The sequence below is a fragment of the Borostomias antarcticus genome (genome assembly GCF_949987555.1).
Source record: "Borostomias antarcticus genome assembly, chromosome: 2".
Classification (NCBI taxonomy): Eukaryota; Metazoa; Chordata; class Actinopteri; order Stomiiformes; family Stomiidae; genus Borostomias; species Borostomias antarcticus.
In genome coordinates, this window is record NC_140235.1 from 21,231,608 (window position 1) to 21,249,762 (window position 18,155).

At 50.1% G+C, this 18,155-nt stretch overlaps 1 protein-coding gene across 1 annotated transcript in view; it reads right to left on the reverse strand.

Annotated features, from left to right (window-relative positions):
- dnajc13 (DnaJ heat shock protein family (Hsp40) member C13) overlaps positions 1–18,155 on the reverse strand; it is a 42,034-nt gene that overhangs the window by 21,899 nt on the left and 1,980 nt on the right. Inside the window, exons 2-20 of the mRNA XM_084460961.1 lie at positions 10,648–10,723; positions 10,052–10,201; positions 9,350–9,391; positions 8,999–9,199; positions 7,745–7,951; positions 6,994–7,089; positions 6,696–6,787; positions 5,739–5,905; positions 5,471–5,550; positions 5,059–5,228; positions 4,629–4,661; positions 3,594–3,693; positions 3,001–3,108; positions 2,650–2,805; positions 2,348–2,404; positions 2,058–2,179; positions 999–1,074; positions 694–789; positions 314–454 (exon numbers count right to left, since the gene is read on the reverse strand). Coding sequence (XP_084317087.1) covers positions 314–454; positions 694–789; positions 999–1,074; positions 2,058–2,179; positions 2,348–2,404; positions 2,650–2,805; positions 3,001–3,108; positions 3,594–3,693; positions 4,629–4,661; positions 5,059–5,228; positions 5,471–5,550; positions 5,739–5,905; positions 6,696–6,787; positions 6,994–7,089; positions 7,745–7,951; positions 8,999–9,199; positions 9,350–9,391; positions 10,052–10,201; positions 10,648–10,723 — 2,170 coding nt within the window. The remainder of the gene's footprint in view (positions 1–313; positions 455–693; positions 790–998; positions 1,075–2,057; positions 2,180–2,347; positions 2,405–2,649; positions 2,806–3,000; positions 3,109–3,593; positions 3,694–4,628; positions 4,662–5,058; positions 5,229–5,470; positions 5,551–5,738; positions 5,906–6,695; positions 6,788–6,993; positions 7,090–7,744; positions 7,952–8,998; positions 9,200–9,349; positions 9,392–10,051; positions 10,202–10,647; positions 10,724–18,155) is intronic.

Genomic DNA, 18,155 nt, shown 5'->3' on the forward strand with positions numbered 1-18,155 from the left:
ATACATAGAGCATTAAAGCATTGGATCAAATCATCAGCAAAAAGCCCAGCAGAGCCTTGTTAAGAGTGCCTCTGAAGTCAGATAATGGCCAAGCCGCCGGATGCTAGCAATGCTAGCCATGCTAACTGGGAATAGTGAGAGCCTGCAATACTGCCCAGCACAATACCGCCCAGTGCCAGGAGGGGGAGCAAGAGCCAGCAGCAGAACCAGAGAAGGGGGGGCGGCAGTAGAAGCAGGGGACAAGGCCACGGCCTCCTGCCCCGGAATCAAGCCCCAAAATGGGGTTATGGGGGGGCGGGGGGGCAGTCCTCACCTCTTTCTGAGCTATGCCCATCTTGTCTCTCCAGTGCATCAGCACAATGTCAGCCTTCTCTTTGGCGAACTTCTCCACCTCTTTGGCTGCCTTGCCAGCTAACCTCTGCCACTCTGGCACCTTGTTACGACCAAGCTGGTCCTGAGGGATGACAGATAGGAGAAGAGAGGGAGGGAGGAAAAGGAAGGGGATAGAGAGAGAGAGAGAGAGAGAGAGAGAGAGAGAGAGAGAGAGAGAGAGAGAGAAAGGCAGAGTTACACAGCATACACACTGTATATAATTGACACAAACTGTCCAATAAAATCAATCAAGACTGCTTAATTTGTTTCATTCATTCTAACGACCAATTCCCAGTCGGGGTGATCGTCGCTCTAGGCTACCGTAGCGATCTTCAAGTTGTCGCGGATGTGCATCCTGTCCGCGTCCTTCTCGGGGACGGGATCAGGACTGTCCAGGTACGCCAGCAAACCCGTCGGCTGGGGGGAGAGACAGGAGAGGGAGGCGCGAGGGGGAGAGAGAGAGTGTGAGGGGGGGAGAGACGTGAGGGTGGGAGAGAGACGTGAGGGGGGGGGAGAGACGTGAGGGGGGGAGAGAGACGTGAGGGGGAGAGAGTGGAAACAAGTTCTACGCTGTTATGCTACAGTATGAAAACACGGCGGTGAGAACTGGCAGTGTGGAACCTCACCAGGATCCTCTTGAGCAGGTTGAGGGCGATGGCGTTCTCCGCCGTCCACAGACCCACCAGGTGACGACTCAGCTGTCTGCGTAGAGAGTTAGAGACGCTTAGGGTGCGTGTCTGTCCACCGCCAAGCCCTATTTTAGAGCTGTTTTATCATTGTTTACAATGGGTAATCAGCTTTAGGGTGCTATAGAGACGAGAGCTGTCTACCAAGCGCTTTTTAGCGCTATAGCGGCATGAGCTCTAGGCTTTTTTTGCCGTTGAAAAGATTTTTACTTTTTGGGCTAGAGCGCAGGCTGTTCTGAGGACGAGGACGGTCGGTTTTTGGCAACACCTCAGAGACAGCGAACGTTAGCACTAGCTAACATTAACCAGCTATCTTAACTTGGCTAATTAAGTCTGCAGTCTGCAAAAACACGACACTCGTTGCTAACGTAGGTGGAAAACATCGGTAGCCTAGCCAGCTCTAAACGACCAGCTCTAGTGCGCTCTACGCAGCAGCTGTAAGCTTGGCGCTGTCCAGCTACATACAGCTGGTTGATGGACACACACCCTTAGAGACTGGTCCGGTTCTGATAGAGTTAAAGACACTTAGGGAGAGTTAGAGTTAGAACAGCTGTCTGATAGAGAGAGATTTAGAGACATTTAGAGTAGGTAGAATATGACTGGTCTTTTAGAGACAGTTAGAGATTAAGAGGTAGAAAATGACCGTTTTTTTAGAGACGGTTAGAGATCAAGAGGTAGAACGGGAGCGGTGTTTTAGAGACGGTTAGAGATTAAGAGGTAGAACATGACCGGTCTGGTCAAGGTCTCAGACAGAGAGAGGCTGAGTACAGGGAGCTTGTGTCAGTGTCTGTGTAGACAGAGACTGGCGTTGACAGATGACTGCTTACACAGAAAAATGTTGCTTTCTTTTGAATGGACTGTGTGTGTGGGTGTTTGTTTGTGTGTGTTCACCTGTTACAGCTGGTCAGAGCTGTCTGATGAGGGATGTGTGTGTGTTTGTGTGCGTGTTTGTATACGTGTGCGTTTGTGTGCGTGTGTGTGTGTGTGTGTTGTGTTGACCTGTTGGTGAGCATCCTCTGGTCAGCGCTGATGGTGAACATGGAGGTGTGCAGGTGCCTGGGCAGAGCCCCCTCACTCAGGGCCAGCTCCTGCATCTTAGTGGCAATCTCCTTATCGCCCTCCTGGGAACCAGCAACATTACATACCCCTTACAGAACAGCTTCATCATCATCATCATCACTGACATCAACATTACCATCACCGTCGTTGTCATCACCAGAATGACCAGGATCTAATCTTCATCACCATCATCAGCCTCAACAAACATCATCATCTTCCTCAAACCTCACCTCAATGATGGCCTTCATGACCAGGCCAGCTCCCTTCACGATGGCCATGGATGGATGCTGCAGACAGAGGATCAATACGATTGGTCAACACGGCTGAGCTAAGGGAGCTAGTCGCGCACGAAACAGCATCACTTTCAAACAGGCCATCCCATAGAGACTTTCAACGGGGGGGGGGGGGGGTTGATTGCGCCCCCCCCCCCCCCCCCCCCGCCACTCCAAAAAAAAGTCACCTGCTTTTGTAAACTGTCTAATATACTTTATTAAAAACAATAAAACGACAAAGAGTTAGATATTTGTCTGACCTGGAAGAGTTTGAAGAGGGTGCGTCCGTTGGAGGCCACCATCTCCAGCAGCATGTCGAACTGCTGCCCCTCTGTGGTCTCGCTGTAGGGGGCGCACAGGGCGAAGGTCAGGAAGTCCAGCAGCGAGCTGATGACCAGCGCTCCTGTGCCGTGGTCCTGAAGACATTGGGGAGGGGAGGGGGGGGGGGATTCTGAAAACTAGTCCTTGAACGGCAATTCATTTTGCAGCAAGAGAACAAATACTACTGTACACTTGTGTCCCACTACATGTGCTTTGGGCTTAGGGGTCATCACCACACACCCACACCCACACCTACACCCACACCTACACCCACACACACACACACTTACCACATTGCTGATGAACTTCTCCAGGAGGTTCTCCAGGAACTTCTTGGAAGAGAGCAGGGAGGCCTTGTTCAGCTGCTCCTGCCTCAGGTCGTAGTCGTCGTGCATCGGCTGGCCGGGAAAAAACACACATTTATCCAGAGCTTCCATAATCAGCTGGCAGCAGCCCAGGCTTAAATTAAACCACTTTCCCAGAGGTAATCAGTGCGGAAACATTTTGTTGTTATTTAGGGGAGTGTAAATGGTAAATGGACTGCACTTATACAGAGCTTTTATCCAAAGCGCTTTACAATGGCCTCTCATTCACCAAATCGCACACACATTCACACACCAATGGCGGCAGCTGCCATGCAAGGTGCTAGCCGGCTCGTTGAGAGCAATTTGGGGTTCAGTGTTCAGCCCAAGGAAACTTCGACATGTGGACGGGAGGAGCTGGGATTCGAACCACCGACCCTGCGGTCATTGGACGACCTGCTGTACCTCCTGAGCCACAGCCGCCCCTCAGTGCGTGTGTGAGGTGTGGGTGATGTGTCCGTGCGTGTGTGTGTGTGTGGTTGGCTGAGTGTGTGTGTTTCAGTGATGCGTAGGGCACTTACACACATCAGGGCACAGAGCATGTCTATGGCGGCGTGTGTCACGCTGTTATTGTTCCTTTTCAGAGCCTTCACCGTCTTCACCCCCAACTTCTCCCGGAACCTGAAACACACACACACACACGCACACACACACAAACACACAAACACACGCAAACACACGCAAACACACACACACAGAGAAACTTAGATTGCAAATCCACAACGGGCCATTCACTGACAAGATTTTGAGACAGGGGGTCTAACGTTGCTGGCTAGAAACCCTGGCGTTACAGACGGGCCAGAGTCATATTTGTATGGAAAACTATACAAATATCACTGAGGGAAGCTGGCTCTCCCACAGGAACAAAGACAGTAGACAGTAGGCACACAGCTGATTCCTCTCATACATCTCAGTGACCCAGAGGACAGAGAGACAGTCTGGTCTGGATACTGCATATGAGAGAGAGGGGAGAAACTCACAGATAACACGCACACACACTTGTTGTGTGTATGTGTGTGTATGTGTGTGTGTGTGTGTGTGCATGAAAGGCAGAGGTGTACAGATGGAGAGATAAAGAGCAAAACAAAGAGGCAGACTGACCTGTCTAAGACTCTGATGACAGGAGAACAGAGAGAGCAGATTAAGTAGAGAGAGAGAGAGAGAGAGAGAGAGAGAGAGAGAGCAGACACACTGACTGACAGACAGACAGACAGACAGACAGACAGACAGACAGACAGACAGACAGAAGCAAAGACTCAAGGAGTGGAGAGGAGGAAAAAAGGGAGGAAGAAGAGGAGAGAGAACAAGAGAGGAGAGAGAAGAGGAGAGAAGGAGGAGAGCGAGAGGAGAGAGAAAAGAGGAGAGGTGAGGACAGAGAAGAGGAGAGTAGAGAGAGAGGAGAGAGGAGAGAAACGAAGAGAGAGAGAAGAGGAGAGAGGAGAGAGAAGAGAAGAAGAGAGAGAAGGAGAGAGAACAGAAGAGAGAGAAGGAGAAATAATAGAATAGAGGAGAGGAGAGAGATGGGGGCAGACTGAGATGTATGGATTCATATTTACGTTCCATCTGTGAGTCCAGACCCTTGACCAGACCTTAGAATGACAGAGCAAGTCTGTTACCCCGACGACCACACACACACACACACACACACACACACACACACACGCACACACACACACGCACACACACACACGCACACACACACACACACACACACACACACACACACACACGCACACACAGCAGCAGCAACAACCTAGCACTCTACAGCAAACAGGAGACTAGGGATGGGGGGAGGCGGAGGAGGAGATGAAAAGAGAGGGAAGGAAGGACAAAGAGCGAATCTAACAGAGGAGGGAGGCGGAGCAGCAGAGACAGCGAGGGGGGAAAAGAGGCGGAGAACGCCATTCCGACAAGCAGAAGGGGACAGACGACAGAGGGACAGGGGGATGGATGGGGCGTGGGGGGTGTGTGTGTGTGTGTGCTTACTTGGGCAGCTGGGTGAAAGCCTGGAAGCCGGCCTTGGAGGCCACCAGGCGCCGGAGGGCCTGGAACTGGCTCTCCAGCTCGGTGTTGGGCCCGGCCATCTCCGCCTCCTGGGAGAGCAGGGCCAGGATGGCGTTGCTGATCAGTTTCTCCTTGTTCTCCGAGAAAAGACCCTGTCGGTGGGGGGGGGCATCAGTCAGAGAGAGACACATACCGTACACACCGACTGAGATGAACACAGCGATGCACACATACACACAGTCGCGCGCGCGCACACACGTGAACGGGAGCAAGCAGTTTTTCTTTGAGAAAAAGAGGGCGGGTTACAGAGTGGTAGACAAACAGACTGCAAACGCACACGCACACACACACACATGCGCGCGCACACACACACACACAGCTTGAGCACACTCACATCTTGCGTGACAGCGTGCAGCACTCCACTGTACGAGACGTTGGCGTTGAATCTGAAAACTGCATCTGCAAAGTTGGCGTCTGAGAAAGACAGAGAGACGAGACTGTGATGAATCCAACGACTCAGCACGATACAAATTCAAAAGCTGTCCATTTCCGCCGATAGAATATTGAACTTAAAATATCAAAATCAACAGTTTATACTTTATTTATCCTGGGGGGGGGATTCTCGATGGTCTGTGTAGTTTGCATTTGGGGGTTTGACTCACTAGGGGGCGCTGCCAGGAACTTGAGGTGTAAGCTCTCCACTTCCTCGTCCACGGGCATGCTCAGTAGCCCCCAGCGCTGGCCCCGCCGGGTGGGCGCCATCTTCACACACACGTCCCTGTTCCCCGACGCTCGCACCCCATCCAGCAGGCTGGCCATCAGGGAGTCTCTGCACACACACACGCGCACACACACACGCACACACACATACACACACGCACGCACGCACGCACACACACACACACACAGACGCACGCACGCACACACACACACACGCACGCACGCACACACACACACGCACACACACGCACACACACACACGCACACGCACATAGCGCATATCAAACAAACAGGGACTGACAACGGATGAGGTTGTGTAAGATGCATATAAGCAAGCAAATACACTACCATGTGCAAGTGTATGCGAACGTGTGTGTGTGTGTGCGCGTGTGTGGAGGCCAGTCAAACGACATTTAGTTCCAGCAAAAACAAAATGTCATCTTTTGAATCGCTCTACACAGAGCAAATTTCAGAACAATTTCGCTCTGGATTGGACGAAACTTTAGCCCATGTATTTCTGAGCCAGGTCTCACTAATTTTCGCTCCTGAGGATACGAATATTAATTTATTGAATCGCTCTCCACTGAACGATTTTCTTATCCTTTTCATATAACCCTAACCTTAACCCTAACCAGTCCGGGGACCAGGCCCGGCAGGGCAGTCGTTTTTCGGGAGGCAGTCGTTTCCCCGGGCGGTTTCCTGGTGGGGCAGTCAGTGTTCAATAGAAATACATGGGCTAAAGTTTCGCCCAGTCCAGAGAAAAATTGTTCTGTGTAGAGCGATTCAATAGATTACATTTCGTTTTTGCTGGAACGAAAAGTCGTGATATACGGGTGGTGTGTGTGTGTGTGTGTGTACGTGTGTGTGTGCGTGCGCTCGAGAGAGAGTGTGTGCTGTACCTTTCTGTGGAGGAGTACTTCCTAATCTGGCCTCTGATGAACTCCACAGTGAACAGCTGGGGGTTGTCCACATCACAGACGAGGGCAAATACCTGCCGACACACACACACACACACAAACACACACACACACGCGCACACGCACACACACACGCACACACACGCGCGCACGCGCACGGCACACACACCACAACACACAGACACCACAGAGTAAAATAACAGCACAATGAGGATAGTTTGTTAACAGGTGGAGGTCGCAGTTCAACAACGGACATCTTGGGCTAGTGAATCCCACCCACCTCCCCGAAGGGCTTGAGGGTGACGATGTTGTAGGAGGCGGGGTCTCTCTCTACCAGGCATGTCTCGGTCAGAGCTAGGATCCTTTTCACCGGCTCCTGTCAAAAGCACGCACACACACACACACACACACACACACACACACACACACACACACACACACACACACACACACACACACACACACACACACACACACACACACACACACACACACACACACACACACACACACACACACACACACACACACACACACACACAGAGCTGATGTTAAGTGTCGAACTCTCCTCCACGTGAAGCCAGCTGCTACAGACACTGACTAGAAAGCCATGTTCACACGTCGCCTCTTTTGGATGGCGTTTGCACACTTGTTGCCTATGGAGCGGCGTGCTCGAGGTCGTGCTCCTCCCTCGTTACGACACACGCTTCGCTCTTTCAGCGGCGGGCCAAAGGCGCCGTGTGAACGCGGCCCACAGTAGCTTCTACTTCCAGACCTGCTAGATCTTCAGTCACGGACAAAGCTGGGACACCAGAGTTAGCATCACCGATAGAGCCTACTCTCATCCATGCAAACCTAACTGGCGTCACACCTGGGTGAAATAGCGTTTGAGAATCTTTTGGAAATCGTTCCGATTACAAGTAATGTTTGCCCGAGGCTAGCGTGGAAGTACAGTATTGGGCGGGTTGGGGTTTGAATTATTTGGGAGCGGCTAGCGGGTTCTGGTAGGAGGAGGCGGCGGCGGTTCTGACCGAGTGGCGAGGGGAGACTTTCTGCACCACGAACTCGGCCAGGGAGGTGATGCACTCGTCTGAGCTGTACTTCCCCAGCCGGTCGGTGGCGAAGCCCTCGAACGTCAGTGTCTCCTTCCGCAGGCGCAGCGTGATGCCGATGTAGTTCCCGGCGTGCTCGATGGCACTGCGGATGATCTCGTCGCGGTGCTCGGCGGCAAACAGGTGCTGGGGGAGATGGAGGGAGGGGGGGGAGAGAGAGGGAGAGAGAGAGAGAGAGAGAGAGAGAGAGAGAGAGAGAGAGAGAAGAGATGAGAGAGAATCTTTTTCCACACAGGAGTGTGGAACGACTGCATTTTCACATCAGAACCAGGCCAGGTCCAGCCTGGCTTATGTGCGTGGCTGGCTTGTTTCTGTTCAGGACTGGTAGGACGGAAGGTAGTCATGCCACTGAAATAGCTGTGAATTGAAATGACGTGAAATAGTGTCTGATAAATTGAGATAGGTCTTGTCGCCTGGACACATCAGTTCTAATGCTTCCAATGCTAATCCAGCACAATAAGAGTGGGATAGCCAGTTAGCTCATGAGCTCATAACAACTAGCAGCAGCTTCCATAAAATTAATGGTAGCGGTCAGTGGCTAAAGCAGTAACACTGATGATTCCTGTAACGTTAGCTATTTTGCTGCAACTGGTTCAACTTCTGTTTCTGGACAAAGTTAAGGGATAAAAAGATTAGATTAAAGATTAGAGAGTCACCACTACTCTACTTGTGCAGTGGAGATTAGACAGGTTGGTTTTGGTGTCCTTCTTCCAGTCCTTAGTGTGGGTTGGGGTAAGAAAAAGGGTTGGGGTTGGGACAGGATCTGATCTATAAGGCAAGGGGTAAAGGTTGGAGTGAAAGGATGAACATGTGGAGGTTTGGGGTATAGTCCCATAAAGTCATCCCCACTGGGGTCTTGAACCCCGGTCTCCTGGGTGGGAGTCCATTGCTTTCACCGCTACTCTACTTGTGCGGTGGAGATCGGCGGGTTGATTTTGGTGTCCTTCTTTATTTTGGTGTGCTGGGACTACTGCCTCTTGTGGTTCCAACAGAGAAATGCAGGTCAACATTCAACAGAGGGAGGGAGGGAGTGATAACCGGACAAATGCTATCCTAGGTGCACTGGCTTACAGCCATGCACAAAAACAAATGAATATGCACGCACGCACGCACGCACGCACGCACGCACGCACGCACGCACGCACACACACACACACACACAGAGGTACGTACCAGCCGGCTGAAGCCGCCGTAGAGGATGCAGAAGCCTCCCTGGTAGTCCGAGACCTCAGCGAAGCCCTCCACTGAGCGGTAGTCGTAGGAGCACAGCACCCGGTTTGTGAGGGGGTCGATCTGGTCGATGCCCCCCGGCGTCACCTCCAAACCCACCGACCTCCTCGTGTCGCTCCAGTGGTGCTTGTAACAATTGTAACGCTGTAACACGCAAGCAAGCACGCGCAAACACACACACACACACACAATAAGAAATGACAGTACCTTAAAGTACAGTAAAGACACTACTGTAACAGTTAGAGTCCTCAGTATCCATCCCTTAGAAAGTGTTCATTCAGTCTCGATACTCACCCTGCCTGTGATCTTCCCTTCTGAGAAGTCTGTCCGGAACCTCTGAAGACAAAAAGATACCGACAGGAAATCACGTCTTTTTACACCCCACGTCAGTGCTGTTTTTTGGGGATTTTGTTTTTGGGGGGATTTACAGTGTTCTAAATCAGCGCCATCTACTGAGAGCACACAGAGTTTACAGAGCAAATTTACAGGAATTCAAATACCTCCTGTGGTCTGGCAGTGCAGTTTGATTAGACAGCGGAGGAGTCTGACAGAGATACCACACTTCAGATGAGGACATTGGGGGATGACAGGAGCGGAGTGTTCATATACACGGGAGAGAGCAGCTCTGGCCCCTCAGTTACAGGGCCACTCTCCAGAACGAGAATGACCTCTGGGTTACACGTTTCATCAGCGTGGCCAGAAGTTATCAGGGTTACACGGACACCATATCGCAACACCATTCGCAACACTGAGCATGCACGTGCCTGTTGTAGACAGACGCTGACAGTCGTCTATGAAAATAATTGGTTTCGGATGCATTTATTTAGGGCTGCCTCTCTTCAACTCATCACAGTAACACACATGCTGTTGTGGGGGCACTACAAAGTGTAAACACAAGCTTTTGTCCGGTGCATTTTTTCCCCTTTACAGCCGCGGAGCTCGGACAGCGTTAGCGGGGGCGTGCGAGTGGGAAAGCGCCGTCTCTTGGCCTCTCACCAGCGCCTCTGTGAGCAGCTCTGTCCGGTGCTCCGTGGAGAACTTGAGGGTCTCCGACTTCTTCCCGCTGCCCTTGCGGAACGTGAGGTTGAACTCGGTGCCCTGGCCCTTACCCACCGGGGAGATGCCACAGATGTCCCCGTAAGGCCACTGAGAGAGAGAGAGAGAGAGAGAGAGGGGGGGGGGGGGAGGGGGAGGGGGAGAGAGAGAGAGAGAGAGAGAGAGAGAGAGAGAGAGAGAGAGGGAGGGAGGGAGGGAGGGAGAGAGGGAGGGAGGGAGGGGGAGAGAGAGGGTAAAAATGAGAGAGAGAGAGAGGGGGGGGGGGGAGTGAGAGAGAGCGAGGGAGGGAGGGGGAGAGATGAGGGTGAAAATGAGAGACAGAGAGGAGGGGGGAGGGGAGGGGAGGGGAGGGGAGGGGAGAGGAGAGAGAGAGAGAGAGAGAGAGAGAGAGAGAGAGAGAGAGAGAGAGAGAAAGAGAGGTCAAACCACATATCCGGGGCACACTGAAGCTGATTTAACTGAAGCTGAATCTGTGAACAGTGAGACACAGGAGGCTGCACTGTGGCCTAGCCAGGATCATGTGTCCTTATACAGACCTGGTTGGTGACTTCTAGTGTGGTGGGGTTGTACGTGGTGATGCCATGGGTTCCCACTGAGAAGACTCGCTTGTACCTGGAACAGAGAGGAGGGGAGAGTCAGAACTCTGTCCACATCTGTATTTTGTACATACCTGTGCTGTACTGTCAATGTGTCAAATACACCCCCTTGAATCCATTTAGAGACATCATCGCACCAACAGCGTATCGGTTCAATGATGTTCTGAAGACATATAAATATGAACAGTGTACTGTAGTTAATATAGCCTTACATTCTGATTCTATTTGGTTTTAACCGTTTCATTGTTTCATTGTTTTTAGTGTTTTGTCTTTGTTGAGCTTCGGCAATATTTACTGTTCACAGCACTTCATGACACTAACGCATATTTGAAGTGGAACTGAATTCCCTGGGATCAGAGAGGTGGGGGATGATGAAACACACGGATGAGAGAGTCAGCCGCAGGACAAGCAAGACTGCTGTGGTAAACCACGGCTAAAGTCCACCCTCGAGCTGCCCAAGGATCGCCCCGACCATTGACCCAAACCCCCCCCCCCCCGCCCCCGACTAACCAAGGTCAAGCCGGTCTGACGTCAGACGGCCCGGGGGAGGAGGGTGGTGGTGGAGTGAACACTGTGGGTAAACTGGAGATATCTCTCAATCTGGAAAGCAGCATGGAAATATTATGCAGCCAGGGTGCCAGTGAGTCAGGGCGGACCTGGGCGGCCTTTGTCGAACGAGGCGGAGATTTACATTATAGTACGACAGCGTCTGGAATTTGGCACTGGCCTGTGAATCCTTACTGACCCTCAGAATTCATGCCAACGTTGTTCCCTTTCGATCACAGCTCTGAAAATAACCTCCCCAGGGCTGAAAATAAGCCCCTGATGGAAACGCAGATCTATCAGGTCACGGGGGGGACGGGGGGGGACAGGAAAGATCACCAGACTGCACCGTATGGAGCCAACACTGCTCTGTGAGGGAGGCTCCACCCTCCACCTGCCACATGTCACTTGTTTGGGACGCTGAGATGTAATGTAGTTCCTTCACTGTTAAGTGAAGTGAGCGAATGCTTAGTTTAGCTTTGGATTATTTTGTATATTTGGCACGCATGACAAACCTAGTGGGATTGAGCTCACTGGCTGCTTCCTACTGGCCTGGCTTCACCAGCCTGATCACGTGAGCTCGCATTCTGTTTCACTCCACATATCAGTCCGGTTACGCAGCCGTTCAAACTGATTTCTGCCTGACCAGCTATTGGTCCAGCCAATCACAGCCATTTATCTAATATGGGGCGGCATTGATGGGTTTACTGTACCCACTTCATACGACAACTAACCCACGTTTCGTTGCTCTGATCGGTTGAAGGTCTATCCAATTGCATCCGGATGCGTTTTGATCTGCGACCGTTGATAACGCCCCTTGGAAATCGAAAATGAACTGAGTCTCCAGACCCAAAAGCGCTCTTGCGAGTTGGGTCCGGCGAAGCCTGGCTAGCCTTCCACGACACTGTTCTTTATGAGGCGGAGAGGGTGATGGGGTCAGGCCTGATGCACTGACCCAGAGGAGCATGGCCAAGAAGACCTGTCAGACATGACTACCGCCCGTCACATTACTGTACCAGTCATCTGAAGAGTGCCTCAGCCAAGTACAGTAAGATGATGAAGAGAGTGTAAACAAGCAGATGTCTGTGTGAGTGTGTGTGTGTATGTTTGCATGTGTGTGTGTGTGTGTGTGTGTGTGTGGAGGAAGGGGAAGCAGGACAGTCTGATGAGCTACCCAGTAAAAAATACACCCACTATGACGCTGAGTAAGAGTGTGTGTATGAGTGGACACGTCTGTGTGTGTTGAGTCAGGTCGGAGTACGCACACACGTGCACACACACACACACACGTAAGCAGGCACACATGGACGCACACAAGCACGTCAACTGGTCAACTGTACCTCACAGTGTAGGGACCATAGTCCCAAAAAAGCCTCCTGGCCTGGGAAAAAGGGTAGTTCCAGCCAGGGTAGCTCCACTGGATGCAACCTAAATGGCAGGAACTTACCCTGGACCACGTCCAATAACGCTAGCCACTCTTGTGATCAGGCCAACTCCATTGACTCAAGTTACGTAAACGCCGTTTTAAAAAAATGAAAGCATAGTAAAACGTGGCCTTTTCCGACCACGCAGAACTGTTGAGGAAACACAGCTACAGCGGTACGACAGGGCGTGGGTGATCTGAGGATCTGAGGACTCTCTGTCCTTGCTTTATTCGCAAACTGACAGCTGCTGAGATACCGTAGCAATTCTTGCCTCATATTTTTTGCATTCTGTCTTTAGAGAAATCATGAAGATGTTTTTTACACAACGCGTCTAAACCCTCCGCTCCCCAGCGCAATTACTCTCTGCTCCTGCCCCATCGATCTCTCTGCACCCCTCCGTCTCCCCCTCCCTCCCTCACTCTCCCTCCATCTTTCTCTCTCCCGCTAGCTACAGACTTCCATCCCCGTCTCCTTCCCTCCCTCTCTCCCTCTCTCTCTCCATCGGTCCTTGGTGCAGGGCCCCTGTTCTCCTCCGAGGGTCGCCCCCTACATGGGGCGTGTGCCCTCGCTGCTCAGCGGCTCGGGGCTGAGCCTCCTCACACGCCTGGTTAATTATTCATCCTCTGTGTTCTCTCTCCCGGCAGACGGGAGACTGGGAGAGAGACAGGCAGACAGGCAGACAGGCAGACAGACGCGTCCGGCAGGTTGAGAGGGAGGCAGACAGACAGGCAGACAGACAGACAGACAGACAGACAGACAGACAGACAGACAAACAGGCAGACGCGTCCGGCAGGTTGAGAGGCAGACAGACAGACGGACTAGACAGGCAGCGTCTCAACCAGCCGAGCGCAGCACAGGTCTTGACAGCACTGGGCGGCGCTGCCCAGCGTTACAGTACAAACTGTACCTTTTTCACGCTCACTGGGCTGGGCTGTGAGCTGCACTGGCCTGACAGTACGGCCACTGTGATTAGCTGGAACAGGGAAATTCAACTATCGGAGGCAAAACGCACTACAGTACAATACTGGGGCGGTGGTGGCTCAGGAGGTAGAGCGGGCCGTCCAACGATCGTAGGGTCGGCAATTCGAATCCCGGCTCCTCCTGTCCACATGTCGAAGTGTTCGATGGGCAAGACGCTGAACCCCAAATTGCTCCCAATGAGCAGGCTAGCACCTTGAATGGCAGCTTCCACCATCGCTGTGTGAATGTGTGGGTGAATGAGAGGCCATTGTAAAGCACTTCGGGTAAAAGCACTATATGAGTGCAGTCCATTTACCATTTACATGTCAGGTCATAACAACAGTATGAAAAGACTAGCTAAAAGATGGGTTAAAAATTTGGTAATATGACTCGTCCTCCAAACAGAATAATGGTCACGTTTCTACTGTCCGTGACCTGACACAAGGTCTGAGTCTGACATCATCACCAGGCCCCCGCTATCTCATTCCATATGTATGTGTTATCACTCAGAAGCCCCAGGCACGCCGGCAGGGATAAACTGAGGCCGACACAACAGGCTTGGCACGTTCAAATCTTCAGTGGGGATTGAACGAGGTACTGTAGGCTTCATATCCTCCACCTTAGGAGTTTGATACGAAAGAGTCCGCTGTGGCTAGCATGGTGGCGAGACGCTGCCCCGCCTTCCGACCACATAGTGCCATCCTTCAACGGGGGATCAAATCCCAGCCTACAGCTCTCTCTGTGCTGTTCCCCTTTCTCCATATCTAATTTCCGCCTCTGTGGAGATACAAAAGAATATAAAAGGAGGGTGGACTGCATCCTTTAAAAAAGAAAAAAAGAAAAAAAGGAGTTGTCTCATCTGGGCCTGGTCCGTGCCAGGCCTGGCCTGTCTGTAGCTGAGCAGAGCTGCTGAGCTGTCCCTGAGGAAGACAAGCATCAGTCGCTAACCTCAGTAAAGGTAACAACGCTCACATTAAAGACTGCCAGACAGGAAGAGACTTTACCCCCTGTGGTGAGGCCCGTCAGCTGAGAGCCATTTCCTGGGTAAAGTGCAGGGTGACTGCAGGAGAAAAACACGCAGGACCTACGCTGCTGCACTATTATGTACTGTGTTTTACTAGGCTGTGCTGTACTGTGTTCTGTATTCTATTATACTAGGCTGTGCTGTACTGTGTTCTGTGTTCTATTATACTAGGCTGTACTGTGTTATACTATGCTGTGCTGTACTGTGTTCTATGTTCTATTATACTAGGCTGTACTGTGCTGTGTTCTGTGTTCTATTATACTAGGCTGTGTTGTGTTATACTATGCTGTGTGTTAGGGCTGCTCGATTAATGGGATTTTAATCTAGATTAAGATTTGGGCTGTCAACGATCATTAAAACAAAATAATCGCCATAAAACGATTTAGCACAAATCAAGTGCACCCTACACTGCAGAGCTATACTGTGCTTGACCCCTCCCCCACCCCCCAAAGCCCCAAAACAAACACTTTAGTTCAAAGCGAGACGAGTTGTCAAGCGAGGCGCATGCATGCTCCTCTTGTACAACACACGACAAGAAGAAGATTATGGCAGCAGAATGAGAGGTGGACAAGAGAGCTAAAACAACGTCAGTGGTGTGGAAACACTATGGGTTCGCGGAGACAGATTTGGACCAGGTTGACACGGTGTGTAAAATTTGCTACGCAGTCTTACGTGCCCCTCAAAGTAGCCCTTCTCAGTCCCGTTGTCGCATTCCGCTCGCTCATGCCAGACAACAGTCCTTTGCCGGTCCATTCACTTTGCCGTCAAAATAAATCGGTGTCGGCCTATTTAGGAGAGGCGCTCATATTTACAAGTGTCAGATAAAGATGAAACTTAACTTACCTAAGCAAAAGGGTCTATTTTAACAAATGCTGGGTTTTGAAGCCTCGGCGCTACCATTAAATAACTTATTTAGACGCCTTCTGTCCTAGTGAAATTATTTTTCCGAGGTAGTCTTCTTCTGTGGTGGTGGCGGTGCTTTCAAGCTTCTTTATTTATCAGTTTTGGCATTTTTATTTATTTATTTATCAAGGTCCACTATTCGTCTCCCATGGGAGACATGTATCTAATCCAAAGAACATTGTTAAAAAGAAAAGCCACTGTCAACATTTAATAAATTAATTGTTATCAAAGTCAATGTATAATTTGATTTGTTAAGAAAATGTCAAAACTTTTGATAAAAAAAAAAAATCAATGAATAATTGTGTTAAATAATCGTGATCTCAATATCAATCAAAATAATCGTGATTATGATTTTTGCCATAATCGAGCAGCCCTACTGTGTGTTATACTATACTTTGCTGTGCTATGTTAAACTATATGATGTGCTATTCTATGATCTACCGCTCTGCTGTGAGATAGGCAGTGATAGGTACTGAGGGGCACTAGGACACTGTCTACAGCTGGAAAAGCAAATGTCTACAAACATACACAGCGTAGGCCAACACACAAACACACACAAACACACACAGCGTAGGCCAACACACAAACACACACAGCGTAGGCCAACACACAAACACACACAAACATACACAGTGAATGAGCCGTTCCATCGACATGAATAGGCCACGTTTGTCTGCTGCCATCTTGACAATTCCTCACTGTTGGCCTGCATGAAAGGAGGCAGGGGAGGAGTGTGTGTTTGTTTGTGTGTGTGTCTGTGTGTGTGCGTGCGTGCCTGTGCGCGCGTGCGTTCCTCAGAGGGTGGTTATGGTAGATTATGTTACCAGGGTGTAATCGAGTCTGTGAAGGTTAGTCTCCTCCAACAAAGGACATTTATATGGGAGACCACATTTTACAGGCTGGAACAGCAGCACGTCATCCAGAGAGCAGATTATCTCTGTGTCAGATATGAGAATTGACAGACCACTTCTTCATTCATCTATTGGCCAAACACTGGTCAGAGTGTTGAGAAAATACTTTGAGTGCTGTTTGCTTGAGTCTGGCTGTACCGGAATGTCACATAGTCCCAGGCAAGATCAATCGAGCACTATGAGCATTTGAAATGATTTCCCAGTATCAGTACTGTATGTGGTTTGCAGCCGGGCCCACGCTGCCTCTGTCTGCAAACTGACTCAACCCTGGAGTTTCGCTTTTCTTTCTTCGCCTCTTGGGTTTCAGAATAACGCTGCATGTGAAGCAACTTCCTGATCTGCTGCAGATCCTGGCAGAACACACATCTCCAGACTGTTAGAACTTAAGCGTACAGAACACACATCTCCAGACTGTTAGAACCTTCAGTAGAGAACATGTTTCTAGTGTGTTCAACTAGAGCCCACCGTACAGAACACACATCTCCAGAGTGTTCAACTAGAACCTATAGTAGAGAACACACATCTCCAGAGTGTTCAACTATTTATGTAGAACTTAAGGTACAGAACATACATCTCCAGAGTTAGAACCTAGCCTACAGTACAGAACACACATCTCAAGAGTGTTCAACTAACTTTTAAATTGTCTTAGTTACTTTGGACATTTTTAAACACATGATTCAGGAATATGGGGTTAAGGTCTGTGTATGTTTTGGATAATGTTGTCAGTGTATTTAATTGTGTGATATGTATGAATGTGATAATATTGTTATATGGTTATTGTATAACTGTATATTGTTTTAAATTGTCTATGATATATGCTGTGTAACCAGGGCACCACTGCAGATGAAACCTTGGTCTCAGTGGTGCTTCCATGGATAAATAAAGGTAAAACAAAAAAAACACAAAAAAACACACTAGAATCTAATGTACAGGGACTCCCTGGCTTGTAAGATACTGCTCTTGAAATCCTACAACAAAGGCCAACACAAAGGCCCTGAACTGACAGTTGCTGAGATACCATAGAAATTCTTGCCTCATATTTTTTGCATTCTTTCTTTAGGGAAATGAAGATGTTTTTATCTCAGATCTTTTTTAGGTGCTTGTTGCTCTCTTCTCAGGATTTATTGCTCTGCGCCCGAAAATGCAGCAACTGAGGGAGAAATAACTAGCTAGGTGAACATACAAAGACAATGTGCCATAATCCAGAAGTGTCTGAAAGCAGCCAAGGGCTTAGCTAACTTTTAAGAACACCTTTGCAACAACAACCTTCTGCTTTGCGAAGCCTCGTGTTGTTCCACCGTCGTTGAGGATGTGGTCAGTGTTGAGGGTGTGTTAAGTGTTGAGGATGTGGTCAGTGTTATGACAAAAACAATCAATGACTCAGATAACAGGTAATCACGACCCTTCACTCCATGTCTCACCACTGGACTGGCCGAAGGGCGGAGAACACGTGGATAGCCCCTATAACCATGAGTACTTGCCCGAGTTGGCGCTTAGCTCAGTATGTAGTCTATGTAATGAAGATCGGGCAACCGATGAGCACAGATCTCCTCCCATGAAATCACGTCGTCTGCATGCGCAGTGACATTGGGGTGCCGATACATAAGAGGCTACACAAATGTCAAAAATATACTGGTGGTGCATCACCGTTGCACTCAGCTAACGTTACCTAGCTAGCTAGAC